At 32.9% G+C, this 27082-nt stretch overlaps 1 protein-coding gene across 4 annotated transcripts in view; it reads left to right on the top strand.

Moving 5' to 3' along the window:
- Positions 1–409: 409 nt before the first annotated feature.
- The window catches only part of LOC124357743, a 40234-nt gene continuing 13561 nt past the window's right edge, over positions 410–27082 (top strand). Inside the window, exons 1-5 of one of the 4 annotated variants that reach the window (XM_046809765.1) lie at positions 411–655; positions 17012–17101; positions 23968–24051; positions 25998–26069; positions 26705–26776. In XM_046809765.1, the coding sequence (XP_046665721.1) occupies positions 17058–17101; positions 23968–24051; positions 25998–26069; positions 26705–26776 (272 nt within the window). In that variant the 5' untranslated portion in view covers positions 411–655; positions 17012–17057. Of the gene's footprint in view, positions 656–17011; positions 17102–23967; positions 24052–25997; positions 26070–26704; positions 26777–27082 lie in introns of all 4 variants that reach the window. The other 3 variants (XM_046809767.1, XM_046809768.1, XM_046809769.1) reach the window with 3 other exon arrangements.

The raw sequence follows: 27082 nt of genomic DNA, 5'->3' as shown, positions 1-27082 counted from the left end.
TTCACCCGGCAAGTGAGAGATCTATGTATATAGCCCCACGCGAGTATTACGGGTCAGCATAATTATGCTTGTTACAGAGTAATATAGATTCCTGACACTGAAACTGTTATTGTCAAATGTGTCTTATTTAATAACCACTTACTGATGCATAGTCTTCTTTCACACCAGTATTCGTTGTTCGCAACCTTTTAATTTTTGTTTTCTAAAATTTTCATTTTTCTTGAATTTATAAATGCAACACACCACTACAGATTTATTTTTACTTAATATTGTTAATTCTTGCATCTACAAATTTTATTTTATTTTTCAATTTTATCCGTGCTCACATAAAAATACGTTCTACTCGTATTTGAACAGCGATGAGATCAAGAATTTAGCGGCAAGCGATGGAAGGAACAAGAAGAAGGAGACACAGAAATAGAACCAGAACATCCAGAACCTAGGAAAATGTCGGAGGGTATATGACTTCACTCTAGTTGATGTTCTAACGATCGGTTGCTACTTTTTATTCAAACTAAATTCCACGGTTGTGTCATACCTCTTTTAGTGTTTGTAAAGTTTTAATCTTTAACTTCAAAGTTAAATTTACCTTAATTATACTACCCTGATTGTAATTTCTGCCAGTGTGACTGTTTTTATGAACTACTAGCTGAAGGTAAATAAATGTAATAATTCTTTTATATTTTAGATATAAGCCATTTACTGTGTTGCGTTTTACATGGTAGCAGGTTAATAGATCAGCTATTGATTTTACTTCCTAAAATATACAGGTAGGCCTAGGGCTAGCTAACAGCCCAGGGATGTATTTGTTTTGTTTTCATATGACACCCACAGCTTATGAGTTTGTAATAAATCATGTATTTCGGTAAATATAGAATTTAGGGACAACCACTAAATGATCCGAAACTACCTTTAAATTATTGTCCTCACTATGCAAACTGTCATTACCATCAATTTTAGTGTATAAAAGCATTAAAAAGTACTGAAAAATGTATAACCTGAATTTAACCTAATGCCTATTTAACATCAATAAACTGTGGGACCTTCTAGTATCTTTTGGTTGGGTTATTAGATTGGAAAAGTAGTAATATCAGGGTGATCAACACGAAAGGGCTGCCACCTTAATAAATATACTAATGAAAACACCTAACCTTTTATCTGACTCTGACTTACCCAAGGGCCTACCAACCTATCTGAGTGTAGCCTATTGTTTATAATGTTTTAAACTGTTGTTGCTGGATGTAAACTAATGAAAACTCATTTGGTATCTAGGCCTATGAGGTTAAAGGCCGACCCTGCAAATCACGAATTTGACATTGTTATTGTATTTTGCTCATCCTCTTGAACAAAAATTTTATGGTTTTTGTTATGAAGTTTAATCACGGTCACCACTGCTTGATCGTTCAACATGATCTGTGGTCAGGAAAGAACTGTTCGGAAATGCCCCTAGTCCAACAATGCGGACTTCAGTGGCTCCGCAATTCTGGTGAAAAAAGAAAAAAACAACTCTTGAGATAGTACCTAAATTCAAGCTTAGATCATGCGAGCACTTGTAAATGTTAACTTTAACTTTTTTTATTTACAATAAGTACTTATTTCGGTAAATCTTAAGCTCAGCGAATACCGCTCCAATCGCCGTAATTTGTTGCATACTAACACAGGTTAACGTAATTTCACCGAAAACAATAGTCCCGATTATCGCTAACATATAAAAACCAGTTTTTCGGCAGTAAAATGTTGGCAATACAAAACACATAAATAACGAGATTATCGACTATCAAACTAAAAACAATGGCCGACCATGGTCGTTTTGATGAGTTGACAGTAGTCACGTGACAAACAGGAAAGTTTCCGATTGGCCGGGCGGGTCACGTGACCTATAGGACGGCTTCGATTGACCGCCAGACGTAAACAAACAAACCCACATGGACAAGGAATAATTAGTGAAGTTATTGACATGGCGTGCGATGGTTCTTGTCACACGCTAAAAAGACCCTAGCTTGCGTATTCAAAACTCAGATCACGCGATGCTTGCCCACTGCGCAGCGCTTTGCGCTGCTTGCTCTTTTAGAAAAAAAATTAACTCGAGCTTGCAAAGTCCAAACCCAGATCACACCATGTCTGCTTACACACACAAAACTCAGAAAGAACTAACGCAGGTTTCATTACAGGCAAAAGGTAACCGGCGCGCGTTTATCACTGATAAGATAAGACGAGTTTATACTAGAAGTAGTACCTGGACTACTGCCCTACAAACTAATAAGACCAAAAAAACGAATAAATGCAATGTCAGTCAGGTTTTTTTAAATTTTATTTTTTTCCGACATTTTTTTTTTGGGGGGGGGGGAGTAAACGGCTACGGCGATAATCGGGATTATTTTTTTCAGTGAAATTACGTTAACCTGTGTTAGTATGCGAAAAATTACGGCGATCGGAGCGGTAGTCGCTGATCTTAAGATTTACCCTTATTTCTTTACCTACTTATAAAGGCTGTATCATAATAAGCGGCAATCAAATCAACAGTAATGTCCCATTTGTAAATCGTTACGGATCGATAAAACATATATTTTAACCCTTTGAGCCCCAGCCGCCGGTATATCATCGGTAAATTTCACTGTTTAAAAACCCCAGGCCGACGATATTCCGGCGGTAAAAATAGTGCGAGAAACCCCAGCCGACGATAAGTTATTATAAATGGCTCTTAAGTGTTTAATTTTAGCGACACCAGTGGTTTTAGAACTTATAATGTTATTTTCATACATATACAATATGATTGAATGGTCAAAGGTTACTAAATAATATTTACACTACTCCTAAAGAAAGAGTAAGAAGATCAGCTGTTACTAAGAACAACATCTGCATCTGCTGTGTCATTGTTTACGTTTAGTAGACTGTGTTGTGTTGTTCCACTTCTGTTTTTTATTTTGATGTTCGTTACGTTTGTGTGAGTAGACAGTTGTATTATTGTTTCGGTACTTTCAGTATAAAATATTGTTTTATTTTGTAAATAATGGGTGACTCAAACCTAGCAGAACATTCAAGTGAAGTTTACTGACAATTGAATATTGACTTTTCAGATGACGATTCGGTATTATCTGATATTTTTAACGATGATAGTCACCTTGATCCGACGTATGACCCTAAATATGATAGTGACAATGGCAGAAATGTAGGCCTATTTAGTGCTAAAGACTTAACACCTGAGATACCATCCACATCAGTTCAGAATAATGTTACACAACCTAAGCCTAGTACGTCACAGACTGCTATATTTTACAAAATATTTATTATTGAACTAGGCCTAATCTGTCTGAAAACTTTGTTGTATGTTTGCAATAACATGACAAATGAAATAAAATTATTTTCCACGGGTTAATTGTTCCTTGTTTTATTTCTAAAAAATGTTAAATTTAACTTTTTCTTTTTTTTAGTTTGCAAATATGCGTTATTTTACATATATAAAAGTACATAAAAATTTTTTACCCCTTATTGAATTTTTTATTTGTAAAGTACCTTATTCCAAACATTTTAATGTATTATAGGCCATTAGCTAGTATATTAGTGATGGTATGATTTTTCAAATGAAATCTTACAAAATCACTGAAAAGGCCTTGGGGTTTTTAGACAGTTACTTGCAAAACTAGACTTGGTAAAAATTTGCACAAACTATATTTTTAGGTCTTGGGCTCAAAGGGTTAACACATTCACTGAAGATGACAAAATTACCGGCGATAGAAAATGCGGGAATTTTTTTGTTTTTTACTTACCCAAAACGGAGTCAGGATTGCCGAAAGGGTTGTCCAAGGTATCCCGGAAGCTTCGTTGGCCGGAACGGGTGACGTCATGTCCGTGCCGAGTCTGCTCGTCATCCGCACCGGGTGCCAGTCCCCGTGTTGTTGTATGTGCTCGCAGCGCACAATTTTTCGGCAGTACATGAATGACACGTAGATAGTACATCAAATTATGGGGTGGGGTGGTCCACTGGGGGTGGGGGACGCAGCCTTCACCGTCCCTAGAACTGTTCGAACTCAACTCATTGTCTTCATCAGATGAAAAATTATCGTCAATAACATTATCGTCTTCCTCCACTATGAGTACATACACTTACACAGTCAACAGACACTATAATCCACTCACACAATATCGCAAAGCATACACAACGAGGCAATATGAAAGCAGCTGCTGTATGCTGAGCTCGCTCGTCCACCCGGCACGCCATTTTCGCATTACGAGCATGCTCATCACCCGCAGTGAATGTGTTAACTATGAATACATAATTAATGTAAAACGCTTTGTATTATGGCCTCGTCAATCAGTTCTTCCTCTATGGGCTTATTTTTGTCCACATCAATCCATTCAGAAATTTCTTCTCCCTAAAGGCTACTCAGATGATTGTTCGGAATACAAGAAATAGCATTGACGACAACTTGAGAGTAGCTGGTAGAAGGGTCATCAACATCTTCATCCTCAGTTGGCATGTTACTTATTCCATAAGTTTTGGCTATAAATTTTGCCATGCCAAGTGTAGTGTTTCATTTTTCACGTTGCTATTGCAGTTGCAAAAATGGCATATTTTAAGTTGAATTAACGCTGAAAATCGGTTATACTGCATTAATAACATACCTCTATACTTACACTTAAAATTCTGAATAACTCCTTGGTCCATTGGTTGTATTAGTGGTGTCACATTAGCTAGCAGATATGTACAAAAAATATTGCCTGATACAAGCTCAGATGCTAGAGGGTGAGCTCGACAATTTGTCTAGGATGAAAACTGCTATGGAGTCAATCGGGATTTTGTTTTTCACAATTGTCTTTTACTGCAGGGACAAAATACTGAAAAAGCAGTTTTTGAAACAACACTCCTTCCATTCATGCATTTGATTGAGCATCGTAAATAACTGGTAAGTCAGTCATTTCCCAAATTTCCCAATAACGAACGGAGTTAGTTTATGATCGTTTGCACAAACTAAAACAGTGAGTCTATTTTTATTTTTTACCCTTTCCGCTAGACCCTTGTCACCACCAGCCAAGTTAAGTTCGGTAAACAGCGCCACAAAAGACCAGTCTTGTCTGCAGATCTGTCATCTACTGGGTTTTGGAATGTTAATTTGTACTCATTCGCAGCAGACAGATCAGCAGATTTTATTTCACCAGAAACGTCTAATCTGCGTATACCATGACGAGTTTTAAAATTGCAAAGCCAATCTTTCGAGAAAGCTGGCATTTCATTTTCAGGCGAGTTAAATTCTTCATGTAACAATTTGGTATTTTTAATAAACATTGGCCCTTTTACTGGCTTCCCCTCTGCTCGCTCAGCGCTAAACCATGCCCACAATACACTGTCAAAGTTTTCCAACTGAGGTTTTTTAAAAGTTTTTCTTTCAAGACTTTTGTCAGAAGCAGATTGTGAAACAAATTTTTCCAATTGAAGACTTTGTTTTTTAATGTCATATAGAGTGGAGGATGAGACATTGAAGTCGTTCATAATAGTGTTTCGCTTCTCACGTTTTTCCAATCGTTTCAAAATGTCCAGTTTTTCTTTGATGGACAATGTCACATGTTTCCGTTTTACTGTTGTAGATGCACTTTTTAGGCTTAGAAAACATATTTAGTCTACACCACAAACACTCACTGTAAACAAAAATGCAGCATATGTCACTAAGAAATTACTGTAGCTACTGTACAATGGTTTATGAGCATGTACACTACCATAGCACTACATATGGAATTCAGTACACAATGCACTCTGGCTGTCGCAAAACAAAGATGTTCTCATTTTCGTATGATCGTCCAAATGGCGTAGTGATTTATTGGCCTCGAATCTTCCCAAAGGCTTCCGACATGGCTCAACTTCCCTCGAACACTTCCGAGATGGCTCGATTTCTCTCAAAAGCTTGTGACAGGGCTCAATCTCATCAGCCCGCCTCCGTCAAGATTAGCCCGACTTTACCTGAATGATTCCGAACAGAACTACTGTACTGTACCTAGCGCTAACAAAATCGCGGGTTGCGGGAGCCAAACTATCGAGTGCCGGATTATCGGGGTCCTGCTGTAGTTAGTTAACTATCACCAACTGAGCTTCATCCACAACAAAGCAATGAAGATTGATGGAGGGGAAGGGAGGCTATTTAATGTCACCACTTGTAGAGACATGTAGGTACAGGAAAGATGTAGGCTGTACAGTTGCAGATAGAAGAGTCTTAAACTTGTAGAACTCATATTAAAGTTTTAACTTTGTCAATTAAGACAATTTTAAGTCTAGATAGTTGCCAATTTAGCATTGCATGAGTGTATTAAAAAGGTAGAGTATCTATTGAAATTAACGGCTCTAAACTCAAAACGTAGTTGAGTCTCAGTTATAATATTTTTGTGGGATATTATTAATGTAAAGAATATAAAATTTTCACTTGTTTTCATTCATTCCATCATCAGATATTGACCTATGAAAATTGGCAATACATGCTTTCAGCCATTTTTGAAAAGCCGTTGAAAAAAAGGAGTCAAAGTCTAAAACTTATGCTGCTGGTAGTATTATGAGTGCCCAACTCAGAACTAAAATAATATTTGTGTGTGTGTCTTCTCCTTCCTAAAAATTATGATCTTAAAAAATGAACCATTGTTAAATTTTCTCAGAATGTTTTGAGAAAGAGTTTAACTACTTTCTTGCATGATGAAACAATTAAAATAATGTATTTTTGAAGGTCATGTCAGCTGAACCCACTAGTTTTTAAATTATTTTTTAATCTTCAGATGAATTTGCAATTTAATTTTCCACAAACTCTGTTATTTTAAAAACAGCTGCCAAATAAAAAATGTAGCTTACAACATTTTTTTCAAATGAATTTTTGTAAATATCTCCCGATATAGAATCCATGATAAAATAATTATTAAAATTACAAATGTTTTTGTAACAAATTATATTTAGGCTATATTGGGTGATTTGAAATGGATAATCATATTGGCACCAACCTGCCTGCACTTCTGGCAAAAAAAGAAAAACATTATCAAACCTAAATTTAAGGTCAGGTCATGTGAGCACTCGATAACTTTATATTTTTATAATAAATATGTATGTACCTACTTATATAGCAATTACATAGTAAATAAAGACAGCGTAGATATAAGTCTTTTTTGCATCCACAGTCAATTTTATATATTACATTCTTAGTTTCCTGTTTTTTGTTTGTTTTTTTTATTTTATTAAGTAACTTCTTAGATTATTTGGTGACTTAAAAAGAGTATGGATGTTAAATTTATCTTACGAATTTTTTCTGATGTTTCTTTTTACATAAGGAGTAGTTACAGTAGTGAGATAATTAGAATTGTATTTTTTGTTAATTTGTTTGTGAGGATAGTTATTTTAAATCAAAAGTTCTGTAGTATTATTTTCCTTTAACATTTTATCTTCGTCATCAGTCACCAAATTATCAATGTTCTGGAACAAACTTTGTACTAATCCAGTTTTTACATGTTGAGTATGATTTGAATTATAATTAAGCTACTGTCCACTGAAAGTCTTCTTGTAAAATAATGTTGTTTTAATTGGGTTTTCTTTTGGTTTTTTTATCAAAATATCAAGAAATGGAATTTCACTATTAACCTCATTTTCAATGGTTAATTTTATTTTCCCATACACAAAAGACATCATCAACATACCATAACCAAATTTTGGGTTTAATACTCCAATTTTTAAAAACAATCTTCAAAGTGGTCCATAACTGTGTTTCTAGTTGTATTGGTGTATTGGTTCATAGAATCAGGTCATAGATATTTGAATGTGATAAGAAGTTATTGAATGTTGCTTGTAAGTAGGTAATAGGCTACATTTATTTTATTTTCAAAATTGGAGTTATTTTCAAATGTTTTACTAACACCAGGAGAACTTACGAGATTCGCGTTATAAATCTATTATAATCATTCTATTAAAGAAAACAGTTGTAAGGGAATGGAAATGACAATGAACTAATAAATTGTAGAACATTTGAATTATGTTTCTTATACGATAGTAGGAAGTTATAGTTAAGTAGAATTTACGATATTTATTTCGTCTTGTAAACTTGTGTTTCCCAGCTCACAGTAGCCTTAATAGCTGGCTATGTGAAGACCCGCCAGAATTCAATTTTTTAGAGGTAGGTACTATTTCTTAGTTTTTCGTTCTTTGCCTTGTGCTGCACAAGTGTTGCCCCGAGCTGGAGGCTGAATGCACTCTTGTCAGACCGATGTGAACTTCGTAGATTGCCTTAGGTTTTTGTTCGTTGCCTTGTGCTGCAAAAGTGTTGCCCCGAGCTGGAGGCTGAATGCGCTCTTGTCAGACCGATGTGAACTTCGTAGATTGCAACTTCGTAGATTGCCTTAGGTTTTTGTTCGTTGCCTTGTGCTGCAAAAGTGTTGCCCCGAGCTGGAGGCTGAATGCGCTCTTGTCAGACCGATGTGAACTTCGTAGATTGCCTTAGGTTTTGTGCGTTGCCTTGTGCTGCAAAAGTGTTGCCCCGAGCTGGAGGCTGAATGCACTCTTGTCAGACCGATGTGAACTTCGTAGATTGCCTTAGGTTTTTGTTCGTTGCCTTGTGCTGCAAAAGTGTTGCCCCGAGCTGGAGGCTGAATGCGCTCTTGTCAGACCGATGTGAACTTCGTAGATTGCCTTAGGTTTTGTTCGTTGCCTTGTGCTGCAAAAGTGTTGCCCCGAGCTGGAGGCTGAATGCGCTCTTGTCAGACCGATGTGAACTTCGTAGATTGCCAGAAGGTTGTTGTAATAAATTATACAGTACTGTCATTCTTTTGAGCCAGAATCCCACTGAATTCACTATTCCCTTGTACGATGGCTGATGTCAGTAATGACTAATTATGCCACGTTTATTCACAGTCACAGAAAGATCACATAAAACACAGCGTAGATATAGAACAAAGAAATATTGTTCTGCACTACAGAAATAGGTTTCACTTTTATTTTATACAATTTGGAAGATTTTCAGTTTTCTGTCTATACTTTATATTAAAACATTTTATCATTCCATACAAAATGGACTAATTTTAGTCCTTTAAATCTTGGGGGACGATTGAATAGGTTAATAACATGAAAATCAAATTTTGTTACTCCGGCCATTAATTTCGTATTTACCAAATGTTGGACAATAATAGTTTTAACCCTGGAACTGGCGGTCATATTTCTCTCAGTGGCGGAGTATTTTTAGTACTTTGTACATTGCCTTATATTTATTTCATTATTACATTTTTACTATAAAGCACCTATGTCATATTATATATTTTTTATTCAGCATTATTCAAGGAACATTTTTCAAATAATATAATTTTTTTTAATATTATCATTACCTCTTCATGAAAAAAATCTTTTTACAAAAAAGAAAAGTTAGTTCAAAGTTTTTGATTTGTAAAATTGCTGCTGTTAGTGATATGCAAAATCAAAAATATAAAAATGAAAGAGCATTTAATTCTGAGTAAAAATAAATAAAACATAGTTTATAAGGTATTTATTTTGACATGTTGTAAACAATACAAAAATCATACACTGACATTCGAAAGTGCTACTTACCAACAAAAGTAAGAACTTCAAAGGTCACTTGGGATTGTACAATCTTGTAACTATTAGTTCATATTAATTTTATCTATCAATATTGGATAACAAACAAACTTTACTGAAGCACATAAAACTATTTACAAAAACATATTTACACAAGTACCATATTTATGAAATACAAAAACCCTTCAGCCGTTATCTTCGTCACGGGTCTTCAGAAGTGCTGGCCTCCAAAAGTGCTCTAATTTGTGGTAACAGTTCTGATGGATGCCACTGTTGCATCCTGGGCACCAATAAGTTGATTTCTTCCTTATATTTGCATCCAAGCATACTACACATAGTCTGTTGTTTTCATTGGGCAGCTTAGCAAGGGAGTGAGCAGAATCACCAGCAGGGCCTGGAGTGGGGTCTGGCAGAGGCAATGTGTTTTGTTCTTCTATCAAGCTTTTTACAATACTACACAAAGTTTCGTCTACTAATGGGCTTGTCAGTGTTATTTTGATACAAAACATATGTGTCAAACAAAGCCATGTCAGTTAGATTGTAAAAAATCTTTTTCCAAAATTTTTTTGTTGGACGGTCACAAGTTGCGTGATAAATACACTTATCTTTGTTGTCTACGCCCCCCATGTACCAATTATATTTATCAATAAGAACTGGTTTCAGACCTTCAGACAATAAACCAGACAGAACATCATGTAGCTGATGAAATAACAATAGCCGAATGAACCAGTTGAGTCATCGCTGCACACGCAGCTGGCGCTGTACGCAGGAGAATATAAACAAACAGTTCAGAGATTATAAAACGTATGGCCGTATAAAACGTATGGCCGTGTAACGAAACGATAAAATTATTTATTAGTGTATTATTTACATAAATTGAACCTTCCTCTTTCGATTGGTATCAATACCGATACTCTTTGATCGTGTTTAAAGTACTTAATATCTGTGATCTGTAACATATTTCTTACAAACATATTTTAGAAAACTTAAAAAGGCCATTTGTATAATAACATTTAGTATACTTAAAATGACACACAATCTACAAGCCATTATTGGAACTATTAGGAGGTAAATTAGAAGCAGATTGCTTTTGTGCGCTAAACTTTTGCTGTTAGTCCCAGCTACTATATGATGAGATATCTAATCAATGATCTGCAAGTCTTCAAGTGGTCCTCGCCTGAATAATGTACTGACATACATTTGTTACAGTCCATAAGTCAACATGCTCATTGTTATTTATATTAGGTCTAGCTTACCACTGAAATCAGAAAGATTCAGTGATTTCAGTAATACATTTAATTTGGTTAAGCATGATTTGTCAATAATGTTATGGAAATTGGGATTTCTTGTAAACAGACGCTATTAGTTTAGCCATCTTGTTGTTTCATTAAATTTATGTTTTAACTTCAAAGCCATGTTTGCATAAAATATGCCTGTTTCTATCATAGGATCACTGACTGAAATATTTGTTTTAAATTAGAGCATACATAGTGTTTTACTATCAGTAAATTCGTGACATAATGAAGAAATGTCTATAACTTTTTATTTGTGAAAGGTATAAATCGGAAATAGGCCACCTATAGATCTTGGATATGATTTATAGGTACATAGTATTTTACTTGTTATAGGTTCTTAAGATGTGAAATAACTATTTTGACAGGTAATCTGGCCGTGATAAAACTGATAGGACAGTCGAATTCACATAGTGGCATTGAAGCCTTAGATAAGCCTGAGAGTGACATCATAATATAGCAACTGCAGAATTAAAAGAGAAATATCTGACTATGATATTATTTGTTATTTATTAAAATTGGATTATGTACCTATTGATTTATAAAATCAATCATATTTGTATGTATACATTAGCTAATGATAACAAACAAAAATATTAAGTCATGAAATTGAGTAAATTGAGGAGTATTGAGGTTAACTCCTGGTCCGTATATTCCGTATCCTGCACTAGAGTCAAGGCGTGAACCATCTGTGTAAAACTTCAGGACTCCTTTTGTAGGGTAGGCTTCCTTTTTAATCCATTTCTCCCTTCCATCAATAGAGACAGTATATGGTTTTTCAAAGAAGCTCATATTTCTTAACCATTGCTTCTGACACATAGGTTAGCATTTCAGCCTCAGGAAATTCCTGCATTATCTTCATATGACCTTCTAAGGAGGTAGTATTTATTACCTTTGTTCCTAGAAGCTTCATTGTGCTTAGAGCGGCTGTCCTCATCACCTCCTGCCCCAGAGGAATGTATCTCAGGACCAACAAAAATAAAATGTTTTTGTTATGCGTTCCACTAAGTTTACTGTCATATAAAATCAATGTACATTTTAAGTGTTTTTCATTTTTTTTTTTTCTACTGTACAGAATGAGGCAGACCATCCATCCGTGATATATATACGAGGGGGTACCCAAAAAAAACTGGAATTATTTTATAAAAATTATATATTATCAAATTTTTTTGCAATACGACCTTATCTCCTTCAAAATAATCTCTATTACAAATACACTTGTCCTAACGGTATTTCCAGTGATCAAAACATTTTTTGTAGTCATCTTTAGAAATAGCTGCAAGCTCGAGCTTCGTTTTTTTTCTTAACCTCTTCAACGCTGTCAAATCGTTGATCTTTCAAGTCTCTTTTCATGTGTGGAAATAAAAAAAAGTCGCATGGAGCGAGGTCAGGCGAGTAAGGTGCGTGGGGTAGCGGAACCATGCCGTTTTTGGCTAAAAACTGCCTAACTGAGATGGCTGTGTGTGCCGGTGCGTTGTCGTGGTGGAAGAACCAGTCTCCAGTCTGCCACAAATCGGGTCTTTTCTGGCGAACACTGTTGCGCAATCTTCTTAAAATCTCCAAATAAAATGTTTGGTTGACAGTCTGACCTGGAGGAACAAACTCAGAATGAACAATGCCTTTAGCATCAAAAAAGCAAATCAACATGGTTTTGATGTTTGATTTGACTTGCCGACATTTTTTTGGACGAGGTGAAGATGGCGACTTCCATTGGCTTGACTGTTGCTTCGTTTCTGGGTCATAACCATAGCACCATGACTCATCACCAGTAATTACCTTTTCCAGAAAATCGGGATCATTTTCGAGATGTTCTTTCAGAAGGCGGCAAGTTTCAACTCGATGTGCCTTTTGATGGTCAGTCAGAAGTCAAGGAACAAATTTGGCAGCAACCCTTTTCAGTCCTAAATCTCCTGTTAAAATTCGCTGAAACGAGCTCCAAGTTAACCCACTACTCTCTGATAGTTCCTCAATTGTCTGTCGACGGTCGGTGAGCACAAGTTCACGAATTTTCTCAACATTTTCGTCCGTTCGAGAGGTTGATGGACGTCCAGAATGAGGTTTGTCTTCAATCGACATGTCGCCATTTTTAAATCGAGCGAACCACTCGTAGACCTGGGTTTTCCCCATAGCATCATCTTTGTAAGCTGTATTCAACATTAAAATAGTTTCTGCAGCACTTTTACCAAGTAAAAAACAAAATTTCACAGCTGCACGTTGTTCACTTAAACTTGCCATGACAAAAAACGAAACAAGAACAAAACAGGGTTAGCAAAAACAGTCACTACGAACGAACAGAATGCACTAGGACAACGGAAACTGGGGTCACTGAGCTCGCAATGGGTTGCGCGACACACGCAAGTATTATTAAAATTATTAAACCCAAAAGAGTTTTAGTTGATTTGGCTCTTTTTATTCTTTGTAAATTGCCTCTTTATACAAATAGCCTGTTTGTATGCCATATTTCAGTTAGATTCATACATTAGGTTTTGAAAAAAGTGCATTTTGTCCAAAAACTGCTTACCACCATTGTGTACTTATGCCCCTGCCCCTGCTCTAAACAGTTAATTTGTTTAGTAGGTAACTAAATTAATATGCTTTCTAAACAATATAAATATGAGTTTTTTTTTTTTCATTGTTGTATTTAATTAAAAAAAAAAAAAAAAAAAAAAAAAAAAAAAAAAAAAAAAAAAACTATGAGTCCTATCAAATGATTTTATTATTTTATATTCTAATATGCATGCAAAATGGTAAGGTCTGACCATGAATAGGGTAGGAGATATTGGATTTAATATGCCATCAATAATACATACTAAATACAAAGAAGGTAAAAGTATTTTTGCTAAAAACAGAGCCATGCAGCAACCAAAAAAGTATTTGTTACATTTAGTGTATTTAATACTGATTTAAAATATTTTGATTTAAAGGATTTAGATGTTTGCAAGTACTGAAAGAAAGAATAAATAAAGCAAGCGATATACATGTATATATTTATACCAAGTGTCCCACAAAGAGGTTTAAATTTTTTATTTTATATTACTTGTCCATTTATGCACCGAACATTTTCTAACTCTACACAATTCATTAAATAGGTTTTAAAAATATTCTGTGAAAATTTCAGCTCTCTAGCAATTGTTGAAAGAAAATGGTGGCTATTTGAAAAACTATACTTAAAAAACAATAAAAAAAACAGGATTTTTGGTTTTGTAAAATTATTATCATATTCTAGAGGAATAAAACATTTCAATCAGAACATTAGAACATAGCCTGTTACAAAAACCTACAATTACAGTCCACAATTATTCGAACTGTAATCCATCCACAGCGACACACTGATAACAGTGCTTAACAAATGAATCGTAGGCTCTTACAAAGAAATTCTGCGGTATCCGGAGAAGTTCCTCTTAAATTGAATGTTTTATTGAAGCTACGAGTATAAACTTGTTCCTGTAAGTAACCCCATAGAAAGAAATCACACAATTAAATCTGGGGATCTAAAAAAATCACTTCCACAACCAATCCAACGGCCATGAAGGTTGTCATTTAGTAATTGCTTGAAAGGATTTGTGAAATGAGGAGGAGCACCATCTTGTTGGAAGATTGCTTGATCCATTTCTGGAAACGTAAAATGAGACAAGACTTGTTCATTTCAAACCTGTACATTACTATTCCCAGTCATTGTACTGTCTGAAATTTCGTAAGATAGTACTCCATTATAAGTGACAGCTGCCCAAACAGTAATTCCTTAAGATTTGATTAGAGTCTGTTCAAGAATGTGTGGATTACCGGTGTTGTAATAATTACAATTATGCCTATTTACAGCACCATTGCAGTAGAAAGTTGACTCATCTGAAAAAACAATTTGAGTATGCCAATTAGGATCTAGCTCATGCAACACAATGATAAGAGAACACAATTTCACTCTCCTTTCATCTTCAAGAAGATTATGGACTAGGTGACTTTTGTAAAATTTAATTTTGTTTTTCTTAATTATTCTCGGAACTGAAGACTTTGGAACATGAGTTTGAAGTTCAACGTTCCTTAGTGATTTCGGTTTACCTGGAGAGTGGAACATTGATGCGCATACTAGTACTTCTCTTTCCTCATTTGATCCTCTAGAGTAGCCTACTTTTTATGACACTTCCAGTTTCTAACAAAAGATTTTTCTACTCAGTTATTGTTGGATTGCTAGGTGGTTCAACTCCTGGGTAGGTAACCTGAAATTGTCTAATTGCTTCTGTAATGTGCCAAAAGCAATAGCCCACGCACAACACTTCACTTTTTGTTCAACATTAAAAGTCATTTATCGAACTTCAATATCAGTAAAATTGTAATGGAGGAGGTTATGTTATGTTTGTATAGCACAAGCAATACTCTTCAATCAAAAAGTTGTTCTTTAAAACTGCAACGCAGTTCATTCAAGAAATGAATTTTTATAGGAAGCAAAGTGGTAAAATTTTCAATATGTTACCATTTTGTTTCTATAATTGTTAGGGAACTTCAATTTTCACAGAATATTTTAAAAACCTACTATATTAATTGTGTTGAGTTGGAAAAATGCATAAATGGGCAAGTAATATAAAATCAAACGTTTAAACCTCTTTGTGGGACACCCTGTATATAAAACGAGTAGTAGTGTGTGTATATATATTATACATAAACGGTGTCTCAGAACTCTCTACTAATATTTTGAGGTATTATTCCCTGACATGTAAAAAGTCCTCAAACGTTACATTTTAGTTAGACAATTTAACTTTACTAATCCAACGATACCAAGTTTATGAAAATCGGTTGATAAACAAGAGAGGTATTGTGCTTTTAAAAAAACTAATACTAAATCATATACAATGTCATTATGTGACAGCATTATTTGTGAATCACAGCAATCAGCTGTTTTAAATTTAGCTGCTCTAAGTACGAGTTGTAAGAAATTTATAAAAATGTTGTATTATAACAAGAGTACAAATAAATATTGAATTAAAAAAGCAATTTCTGCTGCTGGATGAACAGTTTCAGTCAAATATTCAACAACTGATTAATATTCCTACAGCCACTTTGATTGCACATCTTGTGAACTGTGTCAGCAGATTTAGCCCCACAAGTACATAAATTGATTTTGTACTTTTTTAATAAAAACCAACCCAAAGGATGTATTAGCAGTTTTATTTAAATAAAGTTATTACTTTTCTAGATAGTAAACATTTTTATTTTCTTATATTTTAATCAAAAGAGACCTAAATCGTGCAATAGGTAAGGATATTATGACCACAGTTTAACAATGTAATGTTAAAAATCAACTGATTGTTATGTCTTACAAACAGTTCTGTCACAAAATGACAGTGGTGTACAGAAAAGTGGAAAGAATACACAAAACAAAATATTGTTTTGTTTACTCTTTCAACAGTTCACTATCTCCCTTATTTTTCAATTGATTTTTTTCTAATGTAGTATCGTTGGATTTGTATTTAAATTATTTAATTAGAATGTAATAGCTGAAACATTTTTATCATTGTCTTTTTAAGATATTTACAATTAAAGATTTTTTAAACAGCTATTTTGAAAATTAAGCTTATAAAAAATTGAAATCTTTTTCTGTTACTGTTAAGTGTACACCAAATTTTGAGTTATAATAAGCCGTTTTCAAATTCAAAATAGTTAAGTGAATAAAACAAAATGGCGGTTATTTGGATAATTATTGAGTTTTCAGTTTCAATATGATATTTTGGTTTTCCTTTGGTCGGTCCAGAAATAATACCTGAAAATATTATCTCAGCAGTGTTATCTTGGCAGTGATTTTTTAGTAGCAAAGACCAATGTATCACACCTTGGTGTAAATAGGATCAAATTTAATGCAATTGATTTATTGTACCACACTAGGTAGGTCTTATACAGTTCTAGACAAATAAATTATTTGTGAAGCGAAATATAATAGATTTAATGTAAGGAATATCTAAAAAGTTAATGTAAAATGGAGCTTACCAATTATTTATTAGGCACACATGATGGAATTTCTTAGCCATGGATGTCATTATAACAAAGTATGTAAGCATATAATAACTTGCAGAAACATTACTAACATTAAAATAGTACTACATTAGAGGTACATTCCTGTTTATATAATGAATCACATCGAGGAGATCTATTATTTTGCTTATAAATTCATATATCTTTTATGTTTCAGGTTTGTAGTATTGAGTCTCTACTAATTTTTAAATGAAGCTAAAACTATGGAGAGAAAATGGTTAAACAGTGGAAACATTTCCAGCACAGGGTAAACCAAATTTCTTGTTTGTTACCATAAATATCTGGAGACTCAAAAGTATTTAACTTTGTACTGATTAATATTTATACTATTAAAATGTGAGTAGCTATATTGCCAATGTAAATGCCAATGCATTGAACATATGAAATAATGGGCCTAGTTGGTAATATAAGCTATTTTTGTGTGATATTATTTTATACATGTAAACCTGACATCATCTATGTTACTCTGTTTCACAAGTTAAAATCACTCTCATTTAAGTATTAATCATTTAGATAACGCACACCTCATAGATAAACTGAAACATAGTGCCCAGATAGTAAATGAAGGTGTTATCAAAATAAGATACACTGCAGTGGGCAGGATATAAAACCCAATAAATTATTATTATCAATATGCAAATTAGTAGGTCTAAAATGGAAAAATTAGATTGAAAAGCAATTTATATGTTAAGATAGAATCATGTAGTGTTAACACTTTGGGGACCATGTTAAAATGTTAATGTTTTGTAACTAATTGATTGTTTTTATTAAAAGTCATAATTTATGAAGTAAGGTTATGCTGGAATGAAAATTAACAAATCAGTAAAACATGGCGATGGATTCAACATATACCTTGGTATGTACAGCTGTGCCTCTGTTTGTTGTTGAACTTCTGCTAAGATGTGCTGGATCAGGGTTACATATTTGATTTCTTCGTCATAAAACTTGTGTATTGCTTGTGTGATTTTATCTTTTCATCACCATAATCTGTTGGAATTTTAAGTTTTAACCTTTTAAGTGCCACGGGCATTTTTCAAGTCATATGCATGAAGTGGTAGTTTTCACATATTTGTAAGTTTTGGGGGAAAAAAGCTGTTTTAAAATAACTATCCAACAGATTTTCATAATTTTGTTATTTATTTTCTAATTAAATGAAGAGTATGAGACATATCATTACAAAAAGGAAACTATGTATAAAAATTTGTTTTTACATAAATTGTTTTTACTTTTTTTTATAAAAAGTTAAGTTTTAACCTAATTTGAGTCTATACAGTATTTTAAATATTTTTTATAGCAGGTGAAAGGCCATGAAAATCTGAAAAATTTCATATATTACATTTTTTTACTGGCAAAAAGAACATGCAAGGTGACTCGACCAAAGGTATCATTTTACTTCAAATTACAAGTATTTAGAAAAAAACATGATTGCAAAAAAGCTATTCATTTGATTATCATGATTTTTTAAATAAATTGTTAGAAATAAAATGGAGAATAACTTGCAATTATTTTCATGGATTTTAAGAATATAAAATTACAACATTTGTTTATTAAAAAACTCCAGACTTTTTATAAAATAAAATGTTTTATACGATTTTTTTTAGTTATGCCATGAAAGGCCATGAAATTCGAAATAAAATTAATTTATAATATATGATTCAGCAATAAAAACAAACATAGGTTTATATTTATAAACAAAATGCTGCATGTTATTGTCATTTTATAAGTTTTACTTCATTTGTCAGGGTTTAGAAAGTACACAGTAATAGTGCAGTTTTTACAATACATCAAATAAACCATCAAAATAACACTAATCAATATGCTTCTTAAATTTAGCGACAAATAACTTACTTACATTTACTTTGTATAGGTGTCATCAACTTTGTAAAAACCAAAGTAACCCTATTATATTTACACTGAAATCTCATGTTTTTTTTATTGGAAAAAACTCAAATCACCATATTACCTTTATAAAACAATACAGTAAAACACTGAATAAGTAAGTATTTTAGTTTGTATTTACTCCAATGCAGGGTTACCTGAACATAAATAACAAGAATGGCTGTTACACAACACAATACTCGTCCGCTACGCCATATGACTGGAAGACAAACTCATTGCAAACAACATATGTTTAACAGATCAAAGAGTACGTAAAACACGTATTTATCGATTGTTTGCAACCTATCGAGTACAGATTGAGGTTATTTGGCCAAAATAATTTTGTCTATAAAAAATTAGCGACACTGGTACTTTACCAACTTTTTGTACTATCAAAAAGAAGTTAATCTTTACAGACTCATGTGATCTGGCCTTGAATTCGGGTACTATCTCGATGGGTATTTTTCTTTTTTTCGCCAGAAGTGCGGGGTTCAGTGAAACCAATTGGTTCTTGTGAGAGTTGGTCAATCTGAGATTTGTTCTGAGGTCTGGAAAGTACTGATTGGAAATGTCCCTGGCCATCAGTGTGGGCCTCAGTAACACCTTTGACGAAAAAAGAAGAACTTCTTCAAGAAGGCACTTAAATTCAAGCTCAGATCGAGTGAGTGCTCGTAAATGTTAACTTTTGGCTTTTTCTATTTATAATAAGTTCATATGTATTTACTTACTTTATAGCCTAATAACAAAATGTAAATAGGGACAGAGTGGCCTCTGTAAAATACCAATCTTCGGTTGAGGCTAGGTCACTCATAACACAAATTTTAGAAACAAAAAAAACAGTAGCAGTCGTGGGACTGCCGATAGAAGTGAAAACGGAACTATTAAGTTGAGAGTAATTAAAACTATATGCAAAAATTATATGAAATTTTTTTTTGTTTTATTTATTAGTTACATATGATGGGTTAAACAAATCATGAACAAAATATAAATACAAAGTGGTTGAAAAAAAAAATTAATATACAATTATCTTAACAATATCTTAATAAAAAAGTACTGTAAGTATTAAAGAATATTATTTTAATGAAAAAAAGTTCAATGCAATCATTATACTTGTTGTAATTGCTCAATATTAATAGTTAGTTAAACATAGAATACAAGTGAGTAAACACCGAGTGAACAACAGTGAGTTGAACACCGTTGTAAATAATACAGTTATTGCTACGGATAAAGTATATAATTGCAATAACAATTAAACCCACAGTATTTTTAAAACTAATAAATTAGTTAAATTAACTTGGTTCTTTCGTAAAGGTATTTTTATTGCACAACAAACTAATTTATTGAGTTAATACGGTATCAGTGAGCCAATGCGCCAACTACAGTTCCGGCAGAAACGTTCACTCATCACTTCATACGCTACTACAGGCTAAACTAAACTTCCAATAAAAAAATGATAAATTACAAAAAAAATATTCATCTATTTTCACACAACTTTCTCGCTGACAAATTTTGTCTGACCAAAAAATAAAAAAAATCCTCGCTTACTACTTTTTTCTTGTCATTGTAAACGCTACGTAAAATGTAAACAATAATCAAAATTATTTCGAAATTTTTTTAATATTTAAAAATGTAACCAATAGATTGCCAATATTAAGAGCTTTAATTTGACGCATCTTACAGAATTGTACGACATTGGCTTCACTTTTAAATCGCGAGAGGAAGCCGTAAAGGTCACTGATTTTCGCAGTCTGTTTTCATACTCCGCCGGGACAGTTTTAACACAGCGAGACTGACTTTTTCATGCAGGTTAGTAGTCCGCGGCCAAGTCTACGGTTAAAAAACACAGCGAGACTGACTTTTTCATGCAGGTTAGTATCATTAGCATGTCGGTGACGCGAACCGAGGATTTTACCCTCTACCAAAACGCTCAACGCGCCTAAAGAAGTTTTCACTTCAAAAAAATATACTGCAATAGTAAGTTGTCATAGCATGTAATATTAGAGTATGTTGTACTTTGTACACCACACGCCCTGTTGTAAAACTTTTTCAATGCTCCCTGTAGGTTAACCTTATGCCCTGGGGTAGCAAAAACTGGAAAATAACACAGATACCATTTACGTAGCTATGGTAGGAAGGGTTGATTCTATTGAATTTTGAGTTTAGCTCCAGTTCACCTTCCTTTTATTACAGCTTCTGGTATCTGAAACTGTCTCACACTTGACTCCTGGAATCTGGAGTCATATTCGTCTGAAGACATCCAAAGCAGTGATGACGAAGAAGCTCAAAACAAAACATTTACATCGTTTCGACCTCTGAGACACCTATAAAAAGTTGAAGTAGTAGTCTCATTGTCTCATCAGGTACACAATTGAGTGCACTACAATGTGATAGACATGACCTCTAAGCACGGTGGAGCAACCAAGTTTTCTACACATAACGTAGTTATGATAGGAAGGGTTGATTTAATTGAATTTTGAGTTTAGCTTCAGTTCACCTTCCTTTTATTGCAGCGTCTGGTATCTAATGTCAAAACAATGTAAATTTTTTCATTTTGAGCTTCTTCGTCGTCGATTGTCTTTGGTTCTCTTCAGACGAATATGACTCCAGATTCCAGGAATGAAGTCTGAGACAGTGTCAGATACCAGGTGCTGCAGTAAAAGGAAGGTGAACTAGAGCTAAACTCAAACTTAAAAATGCCATTTCACAAAGCCTAATACTTCAGTGTTTGAAATACATAGTGATAGCAAGTGTCTGAAATCTTATTTTCTTACTACAGATATTTTAACTTGTGTGTGTGTGTGCATGCGTGCCAAAATTGAATTATGAATTCTAAGGATAATAAATTGTAATGTAATATTACATTTTTTTATTAAGTATAATTTGTACTTCAAAATGGTTTCCATTTTTATCAAATAAAGTTGGAGAACATTTTATAGCAATTACTAGCGTAATTATTCTATGTTTAAATAACGTTTATTGTAGATACCATTACCATCCTATGTTGTTGGCTGTTGACCAGATAGACTGTGTTGAATATATTTACAAGGGCTCTCCAGAAAGTGTCAAGACATTTTGAAGGGATTTGGCTGAGCATTAGAGAATATTTTTACATTGGTCTTATTGGTAAGCATGATGGCAAAGAGAAAATAGCAAAATAAAATGAAGAAAATTAATTTGTAATAAACTGAGTGTAGTAATATGAGATTATAACCTCTCCCATGCGTATTATGGCAAATTTTGGATGGTTAAATTTGCTCAAAATGCATATCAATCCGAAACTGGTTTTTGTAGCTACAGACCGCCTTTTTGGACCACACGCTGGCATGTTTTTTGACGAGTTTTTCCGTAAGGGAAGGGTGCCAGTGCAACTCTTGAGACCGGCGTTTAATCCGTGTTCCTGTGTTGTGTTGCTTGTTAAATTATGTCTGCACATTGTTAACAGTTGTAGGTGATTAGTAGGAGTTTAATTTCTTTGTAATAGTGATATTATCTGTGCCAGATGAGTGCTTTGAAGTGTTCACACTCATAAAACCTTTTGAACTACAACTACAAACTATAAAACTACTTATCTAGTTTCAGACTTAGTAAAGGGAGGTTTTGAATTAATTTAAACCAGGAGATTGGAATTGAATTACCCATAAAATTAGAGACAACTACAGTAAAACGCATCAAGACATTTAAAAATCTAGCAAAATAGGAAGAATAACCAGTAAGATGGTTAACTTAATAAAAAACAATATTGCAAATATAACTATTAGCTCGTAAACCAATACCTACTACCTTAACCAAAGAGTAAACTAGAAGATAAACTAAAGAAGAAACTCCAAGGTAAAAAGTAATAGAATTACATCTAAATGTTTTATACATTTATAAAACCTCTCCCTCCTACACAAATACTGATATAATCCACTCTGGTTAAGCCTGTATAGTAGGTTGAGTAGCTTTTGCTTTCTATCCAGAATTCCCAATCACTAATAACTGGACACCAGAACATATTGATTTTTTTCTGAATCTTGCAATCGAAAGACAACTTCACCAGAGTGTAAAGTGCTGCTGCCTGGGTCATTGAAAGAAAGATGATATTTGAAAAGCATCCACACATCACTTTATTAAATTGCTAGCATCCAGTTATGTTCAACTGTAAGACTTTTGGGGTTATAGAAAAAAAAACTGGACTCCAACATCTAAAACTTTAGGTTGTCTGTAGTAATGTTATGTTACCTATTCAAAATTGAATTGATGTCAACCCAATACCAAAACTGGCTTCTCGTTTTTAGAATAAACATATGTCCATACTTTACTGAAGTGTCTCAACCATGTTTCATGAAAGGTGTAGTCTTTTCTCCAATGCATTAACTATGCGCTACATTTAGTGTATATAAAATATAGCCAAGTAACTTATATTCAAAGACATTATGGAATAATTATACACCCAAAAACTGATATCCAAAAAGTCGTGATAGTCCTGTCCCCTAGCAGCTACAGAGCGAAACGAAAAGTGCAAAAGTCGCAATTTGTTTTTCTTAAAAAATACCTACTATTTTCTTCACATGTAACAAGGTTATTTTTGTTCTCCAACAAACGATTAAAATACCAAAGTAACAGTGATAGAAGATAAAATGCATTCTGGACAAAATTTGTTTATTTTAATTCTTTTCCTAACATTTCAGCTTCAATTTTCGTCTTTCTTGAATGAATATGGCTCTCTATATAGAGGCTGATATATCTCAGATTGTAATCATGTTATCAGAGTTTTTGTGCAGAACTGGAAATCATTGAAGATAAATCTTTTGATACAATCAAAGTATGCTAGTGACCTGTCACAGTAGACGGGAAATGCTTAATGAAACAAAATATGTTTTCCTGAAATAAATTCAACCAAGGACTTTTCACATTCTTATTGACATCACAAGTCTACATACATGTAAACATACTATAGTACTGTAGTTATTAAGCTGAGAGATGGTGTGTGCACTTTGGCTACAGTGGATATCTATCTGAATTATTTCATTTGGAATACACAAGAGTAGTGTTAATCAAAGCTAGTTGTCTCTTGTTGGTAAGATGTAAACAATTAAGTTTTTTCTGTTAAAAGTTGACTTCTGTATTTTTAAGGTTTTTATTACTTCAATGTGTAATGCTATACTAGAAAAATTGTATGTTGTTGATTTTATATTTCTAGGAGTATAACTTGAAATTTATAGAATTTTTAAAATTTATTTAAATTTTGTACAGAGAGTTGCCCAAAGAGGAAGCGTTGAAGAAGCTTTACCAAATGGAATGGAAAAGAAACAAAGAAGATAACTGGCATATGGCCAGGTAAGACCAACTTCTTTTTATGTACGTTTTTAAATAATAATTTGTATTTAGTTTCAGAATTTGTCTCACATTTGAAAGGGATACATCATCCTCTCTTTTAGTTAAAGAAAATGTACGAGTACATACTTCAAAAAGTTGATGACAGTTTTTCAAACTGTAGATACATCTATACTAGTATATACAAATCTACTACTCTGTGTTTGTGTTAATCACATAGAAACTACTGGATTGATTGTACTGAAACTTTACATGGATTGATTAACATATAGGCTTATTCTTATTTTGAAAACTGTTTGCTGTGGACTCCATTGTTTTGTGCCTTGAGAGTTGTTCTATTGTTGTTTTTTTTTTAATTTTGTATTTTTCTATATTTGGACATTATTTATGTTTTTCTAAAACTACATAAAATTTCCCTTCAGCCATAAACTACAAATAGATCAATTTTGCGATAGTATACACTTTCAAAACATTTTATACTCTGGCATTTGTCATTTTTTCATAAAATTTATAACAAAAATTATTTTTTGTATTTTCCTAAAAATGAATTGTGGAATTTATTTCATTCTGAATAAGAAAGTATGTATTATAATATATTTTCATGCAAAATTTCAACAAAAACTTGCATTACCAAACTCTTATATGTACACCAGAATTCCATAATTATGCGCATAACCACTTTTTGTTTAAAAGTTTTATCACAGCTCTGTATAAGTATGTAAATTTTAATGTTTTCTAAAGCTACATGGTTTCCCCAAATGTTACATATCTTTTTTGCAAAATTTGTATTTTATAAAAAAATTGAAATAAAAATGTTTTGCCTATTTATTTCAAATACAAATATTATTCTAGATTTCATTTTGAACTATATATATATATATATAATATGCAGACACCTGTTAAGCTACTAGTAAGTACTCTATGGGCTTCTGCTACAAACACAATATTGTCCAGCGGTTGTTACTGTGAGTTTCCAGACTAAAGTATATGTCAAATCAAATCAATCAAATCAAAATCCTTTATTGCTCAAAATAACATTTTCATGCATTAGCAACGTCATTAAAGTATACACACAGGGCTAGCTTAACTAACTTATACAGTGTTACATGTTATGCTAAGTATACATCAAAGAAAAAAAACAAAACTATATTTAGTCTACTATTTACAATTTATGCAAAAAATCCTGGACACTATAAAAGGAACCGTCGATGAGGAACTGTTTTAAGTTATTTTTGAACAAGGTTAAAGAACAATCCACCTTTAAAGCATCTGGAAGTGAGTTGAAAAGTTTAATGCAGTTGTAAGTTACGTGTTTTTGAAAAAAAGAAGTAGAATGTTGTGGAACTGGAATGTTAAGCTGGGTTCTAAGTGAATAATCTGAATTGGTGTTAGCTAGTGTCATAAAGTATTCATTCTTTTTAAAAAAAAACTAAAGATTCATAAATAAATATGCTTGGGAAAGTAAGAATGTTGTTGTTTTTAAATACATTTCTACAAGATTGATGCCTACTTAGCCCAAAAATAATCCGCAAAGCTTGCTTCTGCAATTTAAAAATGAAATTGGTTCTGCAGTTCCTTCCCCAAATGGGAACTGCGTAAACAAGATGTTGTTTTTTTGGCGCATGATAGGTTAATGAAATAAAAAAAGTTATTCTAGTTATAAAGCTAATCGAATAAATAATACAATTATTTTAAGAGAAGATAAGTTGGATTTAAAAACTTGACAATGTACCAAGCTAGTGAGGGCTTGTCAGAGTGAGAACTGACGACCGCTTGTACTACTCAATTACTTCCTCTCTTGATTACATTTTCATTAATTGGATAGCTAAAATGTATTCACTTTTCAATTTAAATCAAATCACGCTATAAGATTCCTTTATTGTGTCTTATGATTGTTTAAATTTTAATGTATTTACATAAATTGTATCTTATAAATCGTTTATTTGCAGATCAAAATCTACCAGAGGTGATCATGTTCAAGAAAAGAAAAAATATAATAAAGATGGAGACAACTATTTTGAGTGAGTATATTGTTTTAAATAAGTTATTTTGGGTGTTTTGATTTTATGTATTTTATGTTTCAATTTAAATTGTATAGAATGTCAATTACTATTAAAACTAAAGAAAATCATAAAGGGATGGGGTTTTTTCGTCATTGTTTGATGTCAATGACGTTAGTGTATTATTGCAATATGTATTTTAAGATATGTCTCTTTGAATGAAGAACATTTTCATTTACAAAGATAAATTCCAGTGACACTCAACAACGTCCATTGTATTTGATACTGTACTGTAGTCTTTTTATTTCCCCTTGTGACTACCCTATTGTGAAACAAAATAATGCAACTTGTACTGATGTTTTAGTGCAGAAGTGTGAAAGAAAAGTTATTTACAACTACAAAGTTGGATTTAAAAACTTGACATTATACCAAGCTAGTTAAGGGCTTGTCAGAGTGAAAACTGAGGAGTGCTCGTTCCACCGTCAATTACTTCCACTCTTGATTAGATATTCAGTTTCATTAATTGGATAGCTAAAATGTATTTACTTTTCAATTTAAATCAAATCACGCTATAAGTTTCCTTTATTGTGTCTTATGATTGTTTAAATTTTAATTGTATTTACATAAATTGTATGCTATAAATCGTTTATTTGCAGATCAAAATCTACTAGAGGTGATTATGTTCAAGAAAAGAAAAAATATAATAAAGATGGAAACAACTATTTTGAGTAAGTATATTGTTGTTTTAAATCATTTATTTTGAGTGTCTTGATTTTATGTTTAAATTTAAATTTTATAATGATAATGAGATAAAACACGACATATAATCCCGTTAACCCTCCAACTGATGACAGAAGTTGATCAATATCGCTTGTGAACTGATCAAAATGGCAGAGCCGTCTGTCAACTTTCCGCTATTATTATGCAAAAACCGTTTAAGTTATAAAGACATAACTTGCACCAGTCGAATCCTCTACTCATAAATATTAATTCCTTTTATATAGTTTATATTCTTAATATTACTTGTTGTCTTG

Source organism: Homalodisca vitripennis, chromosome 3, assembly GCF_021130785.1.
Source record: "Homalodisca vitripennis isolate AUS2020 chromosome 3, UT_GWSS_2.1, whole genome shotgun sequence".
Taxonomy (NCBI): Eukaryota; Metazoa; Arthropoda; class Insecta; order Hemiptera; family Cicadellidae; genus Homalodisca; species Homalodisca vitripennis.
The sequence above is the reverse complement of the archived record's forward strand: the minus strand, read 5'-3'. Positions and strand labels throughout refer to the sequence as shown.